This window comes from Patella vulgata, chromosome 2, assembly GCF_932274485.2.
Source record: "Patella vulgata chromosome 2, xgPatVulg1.2, whole genome shotgun sequence".
In the NCBI taxonomy this organism is placed as follows: Eukaryota; Metazoa; Mollusca; class Gastropoda; family Patellidae; genus Patella; species Patella vulgata.
This window is the reverse complement of record NC_065880.2, coordinates 77,577,056-77,595,686: the sequence shown is the minus strand read 5'-3', so window position 1 is coordinate 77,595,686 and position 18,631 is coordinate 77,577,056. Positions and strand designations below refer to the sequence as shown.

Sequence of the window (18,631 nt, the reverse complement as noted above, 5' to 3'; positions counted from 1 at the left end):
TTGTCACATATTAGCTTGAGATAGAGACCAGCACAACTTGACTCAATGTCATACTCTACGATCTAAACTTGAGCATGTGTTAGACCACTCCTCAAGCTGACGATCTCAGAGTTTAAATAAGTCAACTTGTTTAATAATAACTTGGAACTTGTTAATGGTCTAAATTGCTGTGTCATAATTATCTTCATAACCGTAAATTATTGATTTAATAATATAGTTCATAAATGGACTAAATGTTACCTTTCCATTCGACAGTGGAGATAATCTTTTGACTCCTCACGACATTTGGTGTTTTCATGACCATTTATTCGTAAGCATTTCATAAACTTTATCATAAAATCTTTGCATTCGCCTGCGGATAAAAGAAATAACAATATTTCAATAGTTAGCGGATTACATTAATCAGAATTCAAATCTTTCTATGATTTTTATACTGTGGAAGTTGTGTCCAAAATAATACCAGGTGTCACCTATCAAGAGAGCCGCAGTTGTTTAGTGATTAAGCCGCTTGCTACCTAACCCGGAGGTCTCGGGTTCGCTCCCGGTGCTGAGAAAAGTTTCTCAGTATTATTTTCCGGTATTTCCCCTTGACAGTACTGCAGGATATAAGAGTAACCTATGCTATAGCGCTGCTGTCCGGGCAAAATGGCCCTCATAGCACAGGACAGGTGCAGAAAAGTAATCGTCTAAACGGCAATGTGTTATTATAATAATAACAGTAATGGTAAAGATTTTTCCGAAACTCTATCTAGTATTTTTCGGACATGTGACGTAAGACTGTACCTTCGTGGTCGAGTGGAAAACTTCCCTTGTCTGGTGGCTTCACTGTTCGTTTCCCGTGAAAAGTCATTTGTGTCGACATTTCTCAATAAATTTTAAACTTTCAGGATCACTCAAAAATTTCCCCTTCAATTATCTACTTTCAGTTTAAAATAGAGTTGCATCCCTTAAAAATGTATTGTAATGTGATAGTTGATTGGATAAGAAAAATTTGAACAACCAACCAAAATCCATTTGACATCAATTTTGTTTGATGTTTCTTTAAACGGGACATAACTCTCGTGAGTTCGTGACATTTTTGGTGGAAAAAATGAAAAGTATGCTAAATTATACCCAGGCGAATAATACTAGATCTTTGTATCATCTGGAGAATATCTTTCTCCAGGGTTAGGGTTCGGGTTAGGTTTATAAATTACATGTCAAACGTACAAATTGAAGCTGTAACAACGGTGGATTGTGGCTAAAACTATTCTGAAGGGTTGTGAGGGTTAGAATTCTGGGTAGGCCTATCCTATATATAATATAAACGCTGACAGATATTCTCCAGATCGGTCAAGATCCAGTAGCCAAGCTTTATATAATTAAAATCCCTAGACCACTTTAATCTGGCTTAAAATTTCGCTTAGTTAAGTAGGACTGTCTTCAATACCCTTTAAAGTGGACCTTCTAGTTCTAATCTATATCTCAGTTTGTATATTCTTAAGCATTATTTCAGTATCAGGATATGGTAGATACTAGAATCAAGAATGTCAGAAATAAAATAATAAAGTGCAAAATCAAATCAATGTTGACAACCTAATTACCACCAGTAAAGCATTGTGTAATGACACCGTCTTTACTATAAATCTACTTTATCTGCCTTTCTTAATTACCTCTTTCCGACGTGGTTCCCCCTTGTCAGTGATACAGGATGGAGGGTCTGACAAAGACAGGTGTCTATTCATTCGGATGAGACGGAAAACCGAGGTTCTGTGTACACATTGGCGTGCACGTAAAAGATCCCTTGGCAGTTGGAATTCGATATAAGAGTAGGCCGTAATGCCGCTGTCCAGGCAATATTTCCCTCATAGCACACTGCATGGCGTATGCCCGTCTTCATTAGCCCAGTTCGGAGCAAAACAGTAGGATGTTAAACCCCTTTTCATTTATTTCATATCTTAATTACCTCAATTTTTTACAATGTGTGAGTTAGTTGTATTTTATGTACGCTTCCACCGAGGTGATATCACAGAGAATTATTTACAATGAATGGTGGGATCCCTTTTTAGGGTCTGATATTTCGGACTAGCTATATGATAGGACAGAAAGAAGTATGAGACAGGACTTATTATATAAGGGTGAGATTATCATCTTTGACATGTTATTCATTGTATTATTTTTTTCTTCTTCTAGATTATTAATTTGTACGAATACTTATAAAGAATGTTGTAATATATTACAGATTAAATCAAAATGAAGTGGTCACCACCGAAAATCGAGGAATACATTGAAATATTCTCTGCACTAAACACCCCAGAACACAGAGAAACTGACAGTGAAGATCATGATGTTGTTACCAGTGTATGTTATTGTCGTGGAATGGACCTTCAAAAAGTTGGCATTCCACGCATGCCACATGGCATTAAAAGCAGAGACTTCACAAAAGAAATTGTAGGTGTAGTTTGAAATTAAATCAAATGTACAGAGGCCCTATAGGCCTATTGTATCAGCTGTCACATCCCTTTAAATCTAATGTACTTTAAATATAATGGATTGGGTATGTGACATAGGCCTACTCAGAAAGTAGCAGACCATTCAGACAAATCTTGAATTCTTATTATAAGTCCACATCTAATGTGAATGTACATGTATATTATCGTCAACTGCCTCCACTGATCGTTGCCCAACTTTTTAATGAAAGCTCTGCTCTCTACATTTCTTGTTGGTTTGTTTTAATATTTGCTGATATTGTTCATTAGGTGGTAAGAACAACTGCGAAATTCATCATTTGATCTACTTTAAATTTACGTTCTGTGTTTTGAAGAACAATGAGTGAATGACTTCAATTTCTGAAAACTTCAGGTTATTGACCTGAATTAAGTTATTAGTTAGTTCTGGCCCTGAGTTCACAAAGCATTCTCAGACTTAAGTTATGACTTTACTCAAAATTGTTCGCCTTAATTTAACTAAAATAAAGCCCTTTATAAAACATTAATTAATTAATTGTTGTTTTAATGTATCAAATACATCAATAAGAAACTACATGTATGTGCAAATTTTTGTGTTTATGAATCAAAGATATTTTTCATGAAAAGTGATTGAAAGTTGAGTAATTTCTTAACTTAAGCCTGAGAATGATCTTTGAAATTGGGGCCTAGTCAATGGGGCAGTGATATTATTATGCATAAAGATTTAAAAATGTACATGTATGTACCTAAAATTTCACAGTGCAACTAACTTTATTTACAGTTCAGACAACTTAGTGAGGTGGGAGTATTTTTCGTTGCTTGCCATCCTATCTTGCAAAATTCATACAGTTTCTACCTCGTTATATATTTTAAAACATTTTGTTTAAATCTTATTAATTCATGTATCTTAATAATGTTTCATGTTGGTATGATTCTTTTAACATAATAATATACTAAATAGTTAATGCTGTTTTTCCAGATGTCTGTTGAGACATGTCTAAAAGTTTTACCAAAGAGACAAGGCAGAGGAAGAGCCAGAATGTTGGAAGAAAGAGAAGATCATTTTAATCTTGTAGGAAAAACTAGAAACCAGAGTATTACGTGTTTAGAAGATTTAGATAATACTTCAACTATAGACTCATTATCAACGAGGGTAATTAATTACGTCTACACGTTTTTTAATCGCAGGAGAGTCGCAGTGGCTCAATGAGTAAAATGCTAGCTCCATAACCGGGAGGTCCCATTGTTGGCCCGAGAAAGTGTCCCTTGTCTGTGGTGTAGGATGGATGTCGTAACAAGTAGGCTGTAGCACAGCTGTCAGAACAAAAATTCCCCACATAACACACTGTAGTAGCCCGGCAGGTGCAGAACAGTTGGACATCAAATCAAACCTCATTTCATGCATTTTCTCTGGGTCCTTCGTTTTTCTCCAACAGCTAAAGACCTCTGATATACTAGGGAATTATTGAAATAAAATTTAACAATATGATAGTCTCAAAATGCCCTAGTTTGTGTCTGGTGAAAATTAAATCCCATTTCTCTCTCTCACAACTAAAATCACTGTTTTCGGGCTTGCTGAACTAGATGAAAACAACAACCCATTATAATTAGACTCTAGTCTTGTTGTTATATCTGATTTTAAACTAACTTTGTTAAAGATACATTATGGGAGATTCGACAACGAGTTGGCAGTTCTCACTATAATAGTTAAAGACTAGATAATGTAAAGGCAATTTGCTGAAAATTTCATTCAAATTGATCCACTATGAACCGAGAACTAAGCAATTGAAATTTCCGGCTAGCCTTGATCATCATTACTAAAGTCCGTACGATAAACAGCATAGTCTCGATTATCCATTTAAACGTTAAATCGTGAAGTAAAGTTATGCAGTAAATCGGCTTATAATCCACTATAAGATCACAGGCTAGCGATGCCATCTATAGAGTTGATTATGGTCTGGATAGGTTAATTAATGTCTAATTAATAGTTTAGATAACATTTCAGGGCTAAAGAAAGACCTGCAATAGGCAGATTTAGCTCTTGCATAATGCATGTTTAAGTCAATCTAATTAAAATATAGATCTATATTTCGTTTCGTTTTTTATACTTTCGATGGCCTACACTACATGTAGATCTAACAAGTTATAGTGGGAGTTCACGTTCTATGACATCAGGTACCAAGCAAGCGACATTTGACCCGATTACGTCAGTCATTCGATTAACCAATTAGCGACCGCCATGTATTTTTTATCTACTTTTGCTTTGTTTTGATTTCTAATGTCGATAATGTCTACCCACAGTTCTGCGCAAAAAAAGTCAAACGCTTGATTCGACAGACCATTTGATTGGCTGACCCCTCATTTCATGCAGAACACGAGTTAAATAACAACGCTTCCAGATCCAAGTGTAGTAAAGACAAGTAAAATCGAAATTTTGAACTATAAAAACGAAACGAAATTGGATCTTTGTTTTAATCAGATTGTGTTTAAGTGGAATTTACTACTTAAAATGACTAGATTGATTCGACTCAACAGAATATATGTCAATTTTATAATATATATTGATTTGTTTTGTTCTTGCCTGCCCGGGTGGTTGGATGGCGGAATGGTTAGCACGTGCGTGCTGTACGGTCTGTCATTTAGTCAACTGGCAGGGTTTGGATTCCCCGGTTGTAGTGACAAGGAGTAGGGTCGCCTGTCCAACCTCGTGGGTTTTCTCCGGGTCCTCCTGTTTCCTCCCACTTCTAAAGACCCCTACTCGCAAGTGAATTATTGAAATAAAATTGAACCATGTTTTAGTCCTGAAATGACCTAGTTTATGTCGAGTGGACGTTAAACCCCATTTTTCTCTCTCTTGTCTGCCCAACCACATGGGGTTTCTCTGTGTTCTCCGGGGTTTGCACCCACTGCTTAAGATGGTTCAAGCAAATTATTAAAAACAAATATTTAATCTTATAGAGCTTACGATTTTTAATTTTGATCTATATTTTTTTTCTTTCAGGACACTACTTCAGAAACAAGTTCACTGTTTGGTGATTGTGAATTTAGTGAAACAGATGATAATGAAGAAATACTTCCTACTAATCAAAAACCAATTTGTATACCAGTACCTAAACGTCCATTTGTAAAACCTCCACCCCCAAAGACCTTTAACCATGAAAGTGTGAGTGATTTCCCTTTGCTTAGTAGTAATGCAGACACAGATAATAGCCTTAAATTTCAACCTGTGAAACGAAAGAGGAGAGAAAAGAGGAAAAAAATGGCAGTAACCGTGAAAAATACTCTTGGTGCCACAGCAGATATTCTAACGGCAACAAAACCAGTCTATACCAAACCTCTTGGTATGAGTATTTCAGGGAAAGATATAAATAAAAACTGTTTGAGGGCATCTGAAAATGTTTTTTGTGATTCTGAATTAAGGAGAAGAGTTAGTTCCGAGCAAAATTGGAAACTTTCCGGACCTTGTGTGGTGCAGTTGGAAGGTGTACCTGTAACAGGTGATCTCGATATCCTAGAAGAAACATTGAACAATTTTGGTAAAGTAATGGATTCCGAAGTGTATGTAGAGGGGGATAATTATACTTTGCGATACAGGTCAGTATCATCAAAATTAAACTGATTCTAAATACAAATTTACATAATAATAATAAGGTTTAAAATGATTGAATGTTTATCCTATTTAAATCTAATGTCCAACAAAGGGATTATAGGTTATATGTTAATGTTTTGATGGCAAAGAAATCTATATATATTTAAAATTATTGCCCTTGATCGATCATGTTGAAAAAGTATTTGATTGCATTTTAAGTTAAAGTTATCATTCAATTGACTTGGAATTCATATATGTTCATAAGACATGGAAATCTGTTAATCATTAAAGATTCTCGGTCATTACTTTCAGAGTTATTGGCCTTGATTACTTTGGGATCTGCGGTGGCTCAGTGTGTATGGCACTTTCTCGATAATCAGGTCTCAGTTTCACTCCTGGTTTTGACCGAGAAAGCTCCTATTTATTTGTCAGTGGTGCAGGACAGAGGGCCGGCAAGGATATGTGTCTAGTCGTTTGGTGTGTACGTAAAAGAACCCTCAGCAGTTGGAATTCGAAATAAGAGTAGACAATAGTGTCACTGTACTATCAAATTTCCCTCATAGCATACTGTCTATCTAGTCGATTGGATGGGACAAAAAAACTGAGGTCACGTGTACACATTGGTGTGCAGGTAAAAGAGCCCTTAGCAGTTGGAATTCAAAATTAAGAGAAGGCCACAGTGCCACTGTCCTGGTGAAATTTCCCTTATAGCACAGTGCATAGTGTTTACCTGTCTTCATTAGCCCAGTTGGTGCAGAAAAGTGGGCATCCTCGGTTACCCAGTGTACTCATTCCGTTCTACTCCACTATACCCTGGGTTAATCTATGGGGGAGACACGTTTTCAAGTTATCCGCCCTTGATGATTGTGCTATTTTTATCGACCAATCCCATAAATTGTTATTTGAAAAGGAAGTTGGCAAAGGTAAGTAACTCTCATCGGACAATGTTAGGAGTTGGCCTATTCTAAATGCGTAATTATTAACAACCAATTATATATTATGTTAATGAAGACCAGACGTTCATTAATAATGTAGGGTCATTAGTTTTATTTAGAATCGTTCGTTCGCTCCCGGGAATTTATGTCCACGTGATATCGTAGACAAGTTATTGTGAATCAAATTGTCAAGTATAAGTTCAATAATAATAAACATAACAGAATGACATATTTCAGACAAAGAACGAATAGTAATAATAATAACAAAAGTCAAACATATAGATGTTATACATATTTGAAATCAACAACACATAATATAAATAAATTATAAATATATACATTATTTACATAAATCATTCAGTAATTAAACATGAATATGGTTATCTACCCTTATAAAAACGAAGGCAAAACGATTGGTTTGTAAACTGTTTTCTGATTGGTTCGTAGACTGTAACTACATTCTAGGCCAGGGCAGATAATTTGAAATCGTGGAAACCCTATGGATTAACCCCGGGTATAGTGGAGTAGAACGGAATGAGTACACTGGGTAACCGAGGATGAAAAGTGGGAGGTTAAACCACATTTCATTACTTGATCACTTTGAAAATATCTCGCATTCTGAGATTTATTAAATAAGGTTTATACATGTTTAGGATGTTAATGTCTGGAAAAAGGTGTTATCAAATTACAACAGTGAAATAGAATCTCATTGGGACAACCTCTATAGACTACTGTGAGGATATGTTTTGTTATCTGGCAACCTATCTTTATTTTTATTGAGTCACACATTGTCCAAACTTTAAATTGCAGGTTTAGTAATGAAGATGAATGTGAATGGGTTGTATCATATCTTCATGATACAGATATGTTATATCCTGGTAAGATAAAGATTATTTACATGTACACAACATTTTTTCTAGGGTAGACCTATTACTTATTGTTAGTATAACATCTTCCTTAGGAAACGTGAGCCACAGTGGCTAAGTGGGTAAGGTGCTGGCATTGTTGGTCGAGAAAGTTCATCAAAATTTTCAGCTTTGGTTTCTCCTCACCAGTGATGCAGGATGGAGGGCCTGACAAGGACAGCTGTCTAGTCGTTCAGATGGGACGAAAAACTTGAGGTGCCATGTACACATTGGAGTGCACTTGAAAGATATAAAAGTAGCACCGCAATCCAGGCAAAATTCCCTCATAGCACACTGCCAATGAAATGGGATTTAAAATCCTAATGCCATACAGTGTGCTATAAGAGAAATTTTGCCTGGACCGTGGAGTTATTGCAAACTCTTACATCAAATTTCAACTATCAAGGTGTACACAGGACCTCGGTTTTCCATTCCATCTGAATGACTATGCACATAATTTTTTTTTTTGCACATAAAAGAACTCTTGGCTGTTAGAATATGATAAAGTAGGTGGAGATGCCATTGTCTAGGCCATAATTCCGCCAGCAAGCAAACTATTTCACACAAAGCGAATTTTTTGCGGTGGTGCATGCATGTTAAGTTGGATGCACGTGGTTTAATTTGAAAACATTCCCTAGAATCAATTCTACTGCCCTGAACACTGAAACCTTGTAAACACTCTTCTTGTCAGAGTTCTTAATATGTGAGGGGGGTTGGTGGCTGAATGGTTAGCACGTGCGCGCTGTACCATAAAGTCTGTCATTGAGTCAACTGGCGTGGTTTCGAATCCCCGGTTGTACGTGGCAAGGAGTAGGGTCGCCTGTCCAACCTCGTGGGTTTTCTCCAGGTCCTCCGGTTTCCTCCCACTGCTAAAGACCTCTACGCGCAAGCAAATTATTGAAATAAAATTAAACCATGTGTTAGTCCCGAAATGACCTAGTTTGTGTCGAGTGGACGTTAAACCCCATTTCTCTCTCTCTCTTAAGAGGTGTTTTTCTAAACGTGCTCTGGTTGTTCAGCTAATTCTAAATAGGAACCCTATCAAAATATGGAGAAATGCACCTGTCACTGAAACTCTGGGGATGTACGATTGTCAGTCCAGAACGTTCCCAATTGACGGAATTGCAATCGTGTGACGTGGAATTCAGTCCTGTCACAGTTTTGTCAGCCCCGACAATTGAGGTGGTGTGAGTAGAATCGTGACGTAATTAGACCGAAGGAATATGTTTCAGCTGTCATGGTTGGTTGAGATATTTTCTTGTGCAGTCGGCACATGTGTTCTAGCACCAAATTCCCATTTTCACTCGATTGTCACTATTTTGGGGTTTGACAGAATTCAATTCCCAAACGTTCAATCGTGCATCTCCATTGTAAACTCCATACAGGATCAGTGTTTTTAAAAGATCTTTTTTAAACTTGTGGGATTGTTTTTCTAGTCCTAAAGAGTAAAAAAGTAAAATTCATAGACCCACAACAATAGAAGTTATATTTTCTGTAGATAGAAGAGTTTAATACATCCTGATTATATATTATATTAAAATGTCTTTCTTTGTTTCCAGATGCGCGTTCTGTCTTGGTGTGCTTTAGAGTTGAATGATGGTAAATATTTCTTTCAACAAAGTCATTACAGAAAACCATATAATGAAAAAGCAGCAATAGTAGACCCTAGGATCTGTCAACAACTAACATTTCGTTAATTACACAGCCAACAAGGGTTAGGTTTAGTGTTAGGTGTTTGTGGGCAGCTTCTGAAATGACATTAAAGTAGCTAAGTCTCTAACTCAATATCATCCAAAATCTTCGACATTGAAAACACGATTTATTTGTCGGTTTAAATCAACATTGATGTTGTGATCTTACTGGGAAAAGATGGCCTTCTGATATCCAATATTAAAGACAAAATAAACATTTTACAATTGATTTCTGCGCTATTTGTAATAAGGGACTCTAAAAACGAGGCTAGGCATATTCCACAAGTCATGTCAAACGGTGACGCTATATTCTTATTTGGAGAGCAAGCCCAATAAAAAATATCGGCGTAGACTGGAATAACCAGACGCTAGAGATTGAAATTCGATTGAGAATACTGGCGTATATCGCCGAACCTAACTGATTAAAAATTACAGCAAAAACAGAAATGATTGAATGTAAATCATTTTATATATATTCATATTACATTATTGTATGCGTTGCGGCCCATTTGTGTCAATTTCTAGGTCCCAAGTATTAGCGACTTAGCTCCTTTAAAGCAATATTAAATGGATAGTTTGTCCCACTGCTTTCTAAAAACATAGGGAAGCAATGGTGCAATACTGAAAATCCACGCTTTTGGTGCTATTTGGGACACATCACACTTGTCACACAACATGAAGCATTCACATTCAGGAACTTCTCCTTTAAGGTATGTCAAAATTTGAGGAATTCCTCACGTCCTACTCCTAGAGAGAAGCCGTTCTAACCCTTTATGCCCCAGTTCTTCAGATTCCTTTAAGATTTATAATTTTTAAATAGGTTGTGAGAAATTCTACCCATTTTTATACTTGATCAAATAACCTTTTCTTTAGTTGTTGTTTTAAACCAGACAAACTAAAATGAACAAATATGAAAAAGGCTCAGTTAGAAGTTTCCATAACAACAATAGTAGCCATTGCGTCGGAGAAATAAACATATATCTTATTAAAACTCAAAATTAGTTGTTTCTGATTAAATATGAGGGTGGAAGTAATTAAAAGAAACTGGTGAATTGAACATTTTTAAAATTTATTTGTTATGGCTTTTTAAGATTGTTGGATTTTAAACGACCTTCTCGTAACTTGTCTTTTTATTCCTGATAGTTTTCCAGTTTTGCTGTCAACAGACCTGTAGGACCTTTTATAGATATAATATTTGGTTGCAATATGAAAATATGTGATAAAAAATACTAGTCAGGTATGGGTATGTTGGCCAACCCCATTTATCCCTCAAAATGGTTGTTACCATTGCCAGGGCTGGATTTAACTACCTGTGGGTCCGAAGACAAACTTATCAGTGGGCTAGAGCTGGAGTGGGCCCATCAATTTATACAAGTGTTGGCATGTTTCCCTATCCAATATACTGAAATTAGATTCATTGGGCCTTCAGATACAATTGGATCCTATGCCAAGGCCTACTATAGATTTCTTCATGGTTCATGTATGGCTGCCGATGAATTGCATTGTGGGATTTTTTGTGTTGTTTATAATTCTGGATATTTACGGGTCATAAAATTCTTTGATACTAATGATTATCCAGTACCTATATGTACATGTCTTCTTGGGAAAACAACTCTGCTCGAAACAATGCATAATCAAGTAGGTACTGGATAATCGTTAGTATCAAAGTATTTCACAACTTTGTAAGATTCAGTATTGTAAACAACGGAAACAATCCCACAATGCAATTTGAGGGCAGCCATATGTAAACCATGAAGAAATCCATGCCCATTGGTAAATCTGGCCTTGACTATTGCTTCAGGAATATTATGCAGTACTGTACATATAAAAATATAAATTTATTTTGTGTAAGATTGAATGATATTTGGTAACTGGTCTGGAAATAATGATATTAGTTGTACCGGACAAAAACTAACGCTGCCATGGTTAATCATATGGTGAATTGGGAGAAGAATTCGCCTAGCGTGTCCACTCAATTGGCCTAATGAATTCCGCTGCAATTTTGGCACAGATTGATTTGCCGCTTTAGATCGGATAACCAATCTGGCAATAATGATATTAGTTGTACCGGACATAAACTGTCAGGCATATTAAAGATATCAATAAAAGCACAGAAAAAAGACAAATCGGTGCCAGAGAAAATGATAGACACCAGAGGAATTGTGCCTGACAAAGTTTGAATCTGTGTCTGACATTGTCTGTGACAGGTGCCCTATTTCCAGGCTTGTACCAATTTGGAAAATTATTTCAAATTGCTAAATTTGTAAACATTCCATCAATTATTGTTTCTGGTATAAAATTTGATAATGATAATAAAACCTATATTTTTAACTGGTTTCTTTGTTTTGTGATTCAGCCCCTCTGGTTCTTTATTATTAGGGGGGTCACGGTGGCTAAGTGGGTAAGACGCTAGCTCACTAGCCTGGAGGTCGGGTGTTCGATCCCTGCATTGGCCGAGAAAGTTCATCCCAATTTTCCGGCACGGTTCCCCCTTGTCGGTGATGCGGGAAAGAGGGTCTGACAAGGTCCCGTGTACACATTGACGTCATTGGTGTGCACGTAAAAGATCCCTTGACAATTGGAATTCGATACAAGAGTAGGCCATAGTGCCGCTGTCCGGGCAAAATTTCCCTCATAGCACACTGTATGGCGTATGCTTGTCTTCCTTAGCCCAGTTCGGATCAAAACAGTAGGACGTACAAGTTAAACCCCATTTCATTTCATTTTATTTCTTAAATTATTACCCCATTATGATTATATACCAGATATGGGCTAGAGCAGGTGTGTCAAACTCATTTCAATTTAGGAGCCACATGTACCAGGTGGGCCAGAGATATACAGAAATATCAAGATAAAGAAAATTTTATTGATTTATTTGACAAAAATCTTAAAAATTATGATGCAATATAATACTTTGAAATGGACCAAATTAGCCAATTCAAATATCTATGACATACAGTACAGAAATCAGAGTTTTACTGAAACCGGAAATTATTAATAAATGATTTACCACTGCTAGTTTCTAAAAGTTATTGACACATCAGTTTGTTGAAATTTGTTCCACGGGCCACATATAAACCTTTGGTGGGTCGGATCTGGGCCGCGGCCTGCATGTTTGATACCCATGGGTTAGAGAATGAATTTGTCCAGTCAGGTGCATTATTTTGCCCTGGGTGGCTGAATGGTTTAACGCGTGTGCTTTAGATCATAAGGTCTGTCATTGAGTCAAATGGCGTGGATTCGATTCCCTGATGGTACACGACATGGGTTTTCTGTAGATCCCCCGGTTTCCTCCCACTGCTAAAGACCCTTAAGCACAAACAAGTTATTGAAATAAAATTAAACCATATGACATGGTTTTTACAGACACATAATATTATATCTCTATAACAGGAAGTCCTAGAGTGCTGAAAATCAACAGGATTCATCCTCTTTGATCCGGTGCTTCACACCAAATTTGAAAATCAATAGGGTTATTCATCACATGGGCATACTGCTTAAGACAAAACAGAGAAAAGGCCATTAAAAACTGGCCAATATTATATGCACTGTTCACAATGTTTTCGGAAAAGGGACCATAACTACAGAACTAATGGTCGATAGGATTCATTCTTCACACTTGGTGGGGTTGGATGGCTGAATGATTAACACGTGCCGCTGTATCATAAGGTCTGTTATTGAGTCAACTGCCAGGGTTTCGATTCCCCGGTTGTACGTGACAAGGAGTAGGATCGTCTGTCCAATCTCGTGGGTTTTTTCTCTGGTTTCCTCCCACTGCTAAGGAACCCTAGGCGCAAGCAAATTATTGAAACAAAATTGAACCATGTATTAGTCTCTCTCTCTCTCTCTCTCTGTCTCTCTCTCTCTTGAAACTAAAGCTCCTATTGCGTTCACAACGGATAGGCCGATGACATAATTGGCCCAAATTGAAATAGTACAACAGAGAGTAAAAAATAGACAACAATGACGCATGCTGGTCGATTCATAGTATGCTGATCGACTGAATAGATTAATGATGATGCGTCAAAGTTATAACAAGAAATAACCTACCTGTTTGCTTTTTAGCTTATAAAAACCTACACTTAGCACGTACACCCATGAACTGGCACAAAACCCTCACTGTCGTAATATATACTTTTCAAATGCTCTACTTCTTTTTTTCTTTCTAGGCAAATAGGCGTAAGAGCCAGGGGGCGGAGGGAGGTGGAGGGGGGGGGGGGGCAATCTGCCTTTTTGGGCAGACGGGTAAAGTGAAAACAAAAATTATTATTTCAACTAGTTGGCAAAATAAAGTGTCTGAAATCTAATAAAACACAAACTTTACTTTTCTTTTAATTGAATATCACGAATTTGTACTGAATTGGCTATAAAACATTTTGTCTGGAGCCACTCTACATTGTGCGACATTTTTCGGGCATCGATTATTATTTGTGAATATGGATGGTTGGAATTCAAGTCGGCATAGAGCGGGATTTTAGTTGCAAACAGATTGGAAACTTTGAAGTCATGCTTAATTCACGGGCTAGAATAGCAGAAATACCCCGCGGCGATTGATTGCTTGTTTGGGATTTGAGATTCCGGTAACTCACCTAAGGTAGGCTATAATGAACCACTTTGAAGTTGCTGTATTCAAGGGCTGGAATAGCATGAACCCGAAAGTTTTTCGGGTATTTCAGGTCCGTACGCCTAATCATTTTATGTATAAATAATGATATCTGATATTTCTAGATTTATCTGGGTAATAAGAGGACACCGGTAAAACACCCTTCATAAAAGGGCTCTGGTTATTAAAATTTTAAATGTTACGTCATGATCCAAATGTATAAACAATAATACCAAGGTTGTGGACCCTCTAAAGGTCACAATCTTATCCGATTTTGATGAAACTTAAAATATATGTTTATATTCCAAAGACTGTAACTTCTTGAATTATGCACCAAGTGGATTATTGCAAGATCTGTCATTGAGTCAAGTGGTGTGGTTTCGATTCTCCGCTTGAACTTGACAAGGGGTAGGGTCGCCTGTCCAACATCGTGGGTTTTCTCCGGGTCCTCTGGTTTCCTATCACTGCTGAAATTGATCCGTATGTTAGTTTGTGTCGAGTGGACGCTACCCCCCACCCTCTCTCTCTCTCTCTCTCTCTTTCTCTCTCTCTCTTTATAAAAAATATAATATATATAAAAATTAAAATAGAGCAGATCTTTATTTACATGACATATATGAGTGTATAGGTTATTTACGTATTTACAAGATAGAGGCAATGGAGTCCTTAGACAAGGGGCATATAATTTGTTTAATATTATCTTTAACAACATAAATAATTTGATAAATATTGATTGTTTGGTTGAATTAAAAATTCATTATATTTAATAGTATTACGTTTTATATAGTAATATCTAGTCTAAAATATTACTTTCTGTAGTACCATAGATACTGTAAACTGTATTTTGTAACTTGGAATTAAAAGAGAACCGCCCGTTGCTTTAATTCGAGCGCAGGTAATAGTCTAAGTTTGATATTTTTCAAGTCGACAGTAAAAGTCATAACTTTTTGGTTCGTAAATGTTGACGTTTTTGGTGCTTCACGAAGGGTAATACATCTCGTAGGTCCCGTTTTTTACTGTTTTTTTTAAAAGTTCCTCTTCGTTCTCTTATTAGCCACGTGTAATCTTAAAATGAACAAAAACCAGTTTCACAGAAAAGTAAAGGATCTTGTGTTTTCACCTATTGTAAAAAAAAAAAAAAGAAAAAAAAAAAACAAAACCCCCAAAAATTTTCATTTATCTTACTCGGAAACCTCGACAGTGTAAAATGCAGGTCTTTTGTCTGGATTCAAATCTTATATAAATTAGTATTTAGATATATATTCACATGGCAAGCATATAATCATCGGATTGCCGAGATTTAAATGGATTTAAACACCCGCGAGATTTAAAAATCTAACGATAACATGGATAGCCAGTGTATGGCATCGGGGGTTCTATGACACCAATATTTATGGGAAATATACCGGCTACACACTCTCATCCTTGGGCCTGGCAAGTTGTAAAAGATTGGGGTAGAGTGGGGTGGGGCGGGGGGGGGGGGTAGAAACACTTTCGTGTGGGATCTGGGATTATAACACCGGTTAATTAATGATTTTGTAAAATGATGTATTATAAGTACTATTCTTCTCTTGAATAAAATACTATTATAATCAATTAATGATATTATAATGCCCTTCCCTTTTTCAGATTCACTTTGGATGGCCGAATGGTTAGTACGTGCGCGCTGTATCATAAGGTTTGTCATTGAGTCAACTGGCGGGGTTTCGATTCCCCGGTTGTACGTGACAAGGAGTGGGGTCGCCTGTCCAATCTCGCGGGTTTTCTCCGGTTTCCTCACACTTCTAAAGACCCCTACGCGCAAGCAAATTATTGAAACAAAATTGAACCATGTGTTAGTCCCGAAATGACCTATTTCTGCTCAAATATTAGAATAATGCTTGGTCACTACATGTATTCGATACATATATTTCATTTTATTGCTAGATCGAAGTTACGAGTAGCCCTGTGGGAGCTTCAAAATTGTCATGGTCATCGAGTGCAGGGAAACTGTGCTACGCCACTTATTTTATGCATGAATAGCAATAGAGTGAATGACCAGCTGTATATCTTGACATACCAACGTAACTCTGAAATAAATAATAATACGTGTATCCAAAGATTCAATTGTTGTTGTTACTTAGGCCTCTTATCTTCACAGCCATGTAGTGTTATACCAATCGAACTGTTACGGGTACTAAGTCCATTTAAAGTGGAGGGTCCACGGTGGATCAGTGAGTAAGACGCTAGCTCGTTAAACTGGAGGCCCCTACGTTGGCTAAGAAAGTTTATCGGGATTTTCCGGCGTGGTTCCCTGTTGTCATTATTTTTATTATTGATTTATTTATTATTTCTTTTAGGGGTAACGTTGAAAGAATCGCCAATGTAACATCACGTTGATTAATAAAATATAGTAATTGTGTTCCACATTATAATTTGTGTTGATTACGTGTGTAAATTGCTAAATACCACTCAAAGATAATATTATTGTACTATAGTATGTGTGCATTTTACTAATTTCTCTGTGTTTCCAAGGGAGGGGGGCGGGAAATGGTTAACGCGTGCGCGCTGTATCATAAAACCTATCATTGAGTCAACTGGTGTGGTTTCTATTCCCCGGTTGTACGTGACCAGAAGTATAATAGGGTCGCCTGCCAAACCTAGTGGGTTTTCTCCGGGTCCTCCGGTTTCCCACTACTAAAGACCCTTACGCGCAAGCGAATTATTGAAATAAAATCGAACCGTGCGTTAGTCCCAAAGTGACTTAGTTTGTGTCGAGTGGACGTTAAACCCCATTTCTCTCCCTAATGGTAGTATTCTCCCTGAAGGTAATCCCAATGATGTCTGTGAGCAATTTCAAAACTTTTTCTCAGATAACTAAAATAAAATCTGAACTAAGCAACCAGTCAATTCCTGAAGCTATTGAAGAATCTGAGATTAATGGCGATCTCAGTTTTCTTACATTTTCAGAAGTTTCTAGAAGCTAATGTTATTATCCGAGGAATGATCGATCTTCTTTTTTGTCCCTTGTCTTTCGAAGCAATCAACAGACTATTAAAATGTGTCTGTCCGCCCGTCATACATTTTGGGACACAATAACCCTCCTTCTAATTGAGCTAGGATGGTGTATGTGTTTATTAGGCGGGGTCTTGTAGTACTACTAGATCTTTGACTTCATCGTTGTGTTTTTCTTTCGTGACCAAAGCTACAGACTACAATTTTCAGGTTCTTGTTAACTTTTATACTTCAAAATGTGAGGCAATTTTCAGTCACAAATCTCCCCCGTTCTCAAGAAAAATATCTGGCTTGTTATAGCTGTTGTGTCGAATTACATCCCCGCTCTCTCTTTTAAAGATGTCAACACCCCTTATTGTTTACGTCATAGATTGGCCAAAGTAATAAAATCTAAATATGGAATAGACATGCCTCATTTGAAAACTAACAAGGACTATTACATAATTTAGTCAACCACATCAATCCCATCACCGTTAGTGCAGTTTCACTAACAAGAGAGGATATGACACCCAAAAGGGGTAAATGACCAGTGTCTGTCTGGTAACCTATAGATCATTTAATTTTACAAAATATCATCCATTCTCGTTTGGGGTGGGGGGTGGGGGGGGGGACTCTCTCCTACGTTACTGACATGAGGGAACCACGCTGAGCTGCTGACCAAGACAAAAGATGCAAATTAACAAACAATAACACGATAGAAAATTACTCGTTTAGCTATTTAATATAAATTATATAATAGCCGTTGATTTCATCATTTTAGTTTTTATTTCTTCACGGGCATCTACCAATCATACTTATGCACACTCTGAAAATACAATGTAACATACATTCGTTGTCTCATTATTTAATAACAAAACTCACCCCTAATTAAAGATACATTATGGGAGATTAGATAAGGAGCTGGCAGTTTTCACTATAATATTTAAAAACTAGATAATGTAAAGGGAATAAACTGAAAAGTTCAGTCAAGCTGCTTCACTCTAAGCCGAGAAAACATTGTTTTAAAATCTGTGTAGCCTCGATTATCACTGTTAGCGCTATCACGATAAGTAACTAAGTCTCGATTATCCATTTTTTGATTTAATCAGAAGCAGCAGACAGGGTTATAATCCAGTAAATATCGCAGGCTAGCGATACCATCGAGAGTTGTTTATGTTCTAGATAAGTTAATTAATGTCTAATTAATAACGTATACAACATTTTAGGCCCAAAGAAAGATCTTCAATAGGCAGATTTATCTCTTGCATAATGCATGTTTAATTATAAAATGAAATGAAATGAAATGGGGTTTAACGTCCTACTGTTCTGCTCCGACTCGGCTAATGAAGACGGACATAAGTCATACAGTGTGCTATGAGGGAAATTTTGCCCGGGAAGTGGCACTATGGTTTACTCTTATATCGAATTCCAACTGCCAAGGGATCTTTTACGTGCATTTCACTGATTTTTTATATGAAACACTCGACG

At 36.9% G+C, this 18,631-nt stretch overlaps 1 protein-coding gene across 2 annotated transcripts; it reads left to right on the top strand.

Moving 5' to 3' along the window:
• Nucleotides 1-1,053: 1,053 nt before the first annotated feature.
• On the top strand, nt 1,054-11,898 carry LOC126811652 (uncharacterized). Of its 2 annotated transcripts, none has more exons than XM_050537453.1 (6): nt 1,054-1,097; nt 2,222-2,430; nt 3,427-3,600; nt 5,449-6,041; nt 7,782-7,849; nt 9,436-11,898. In XM_050537453.1, the coding sequence occupies exons 2-6, from the start codon at nt 2,233-2,235 to the stop codon at nt 9,471-9,473; spliced, it is 1,071 nt and encodes a 356-aa protein (XP_050393410.1). In that variant the 5' UTR covers nt 1,054-1,097; nt 2,222-2,232; the 3' UTR covers nt 9,474-11,898. The 2 variants fall into 2 exon arrangements, with proteins under 2 accessions (XP_050393410.1, XP_050393408.1); XM_050537451.1 differs by lacking the exon at nt 1,054-1,097 and adding an exon at nt 1,108-1,280.
• The last annotated feature ends 6,733 nt before the right edge of the window (nt 11,899-18,631 follow it).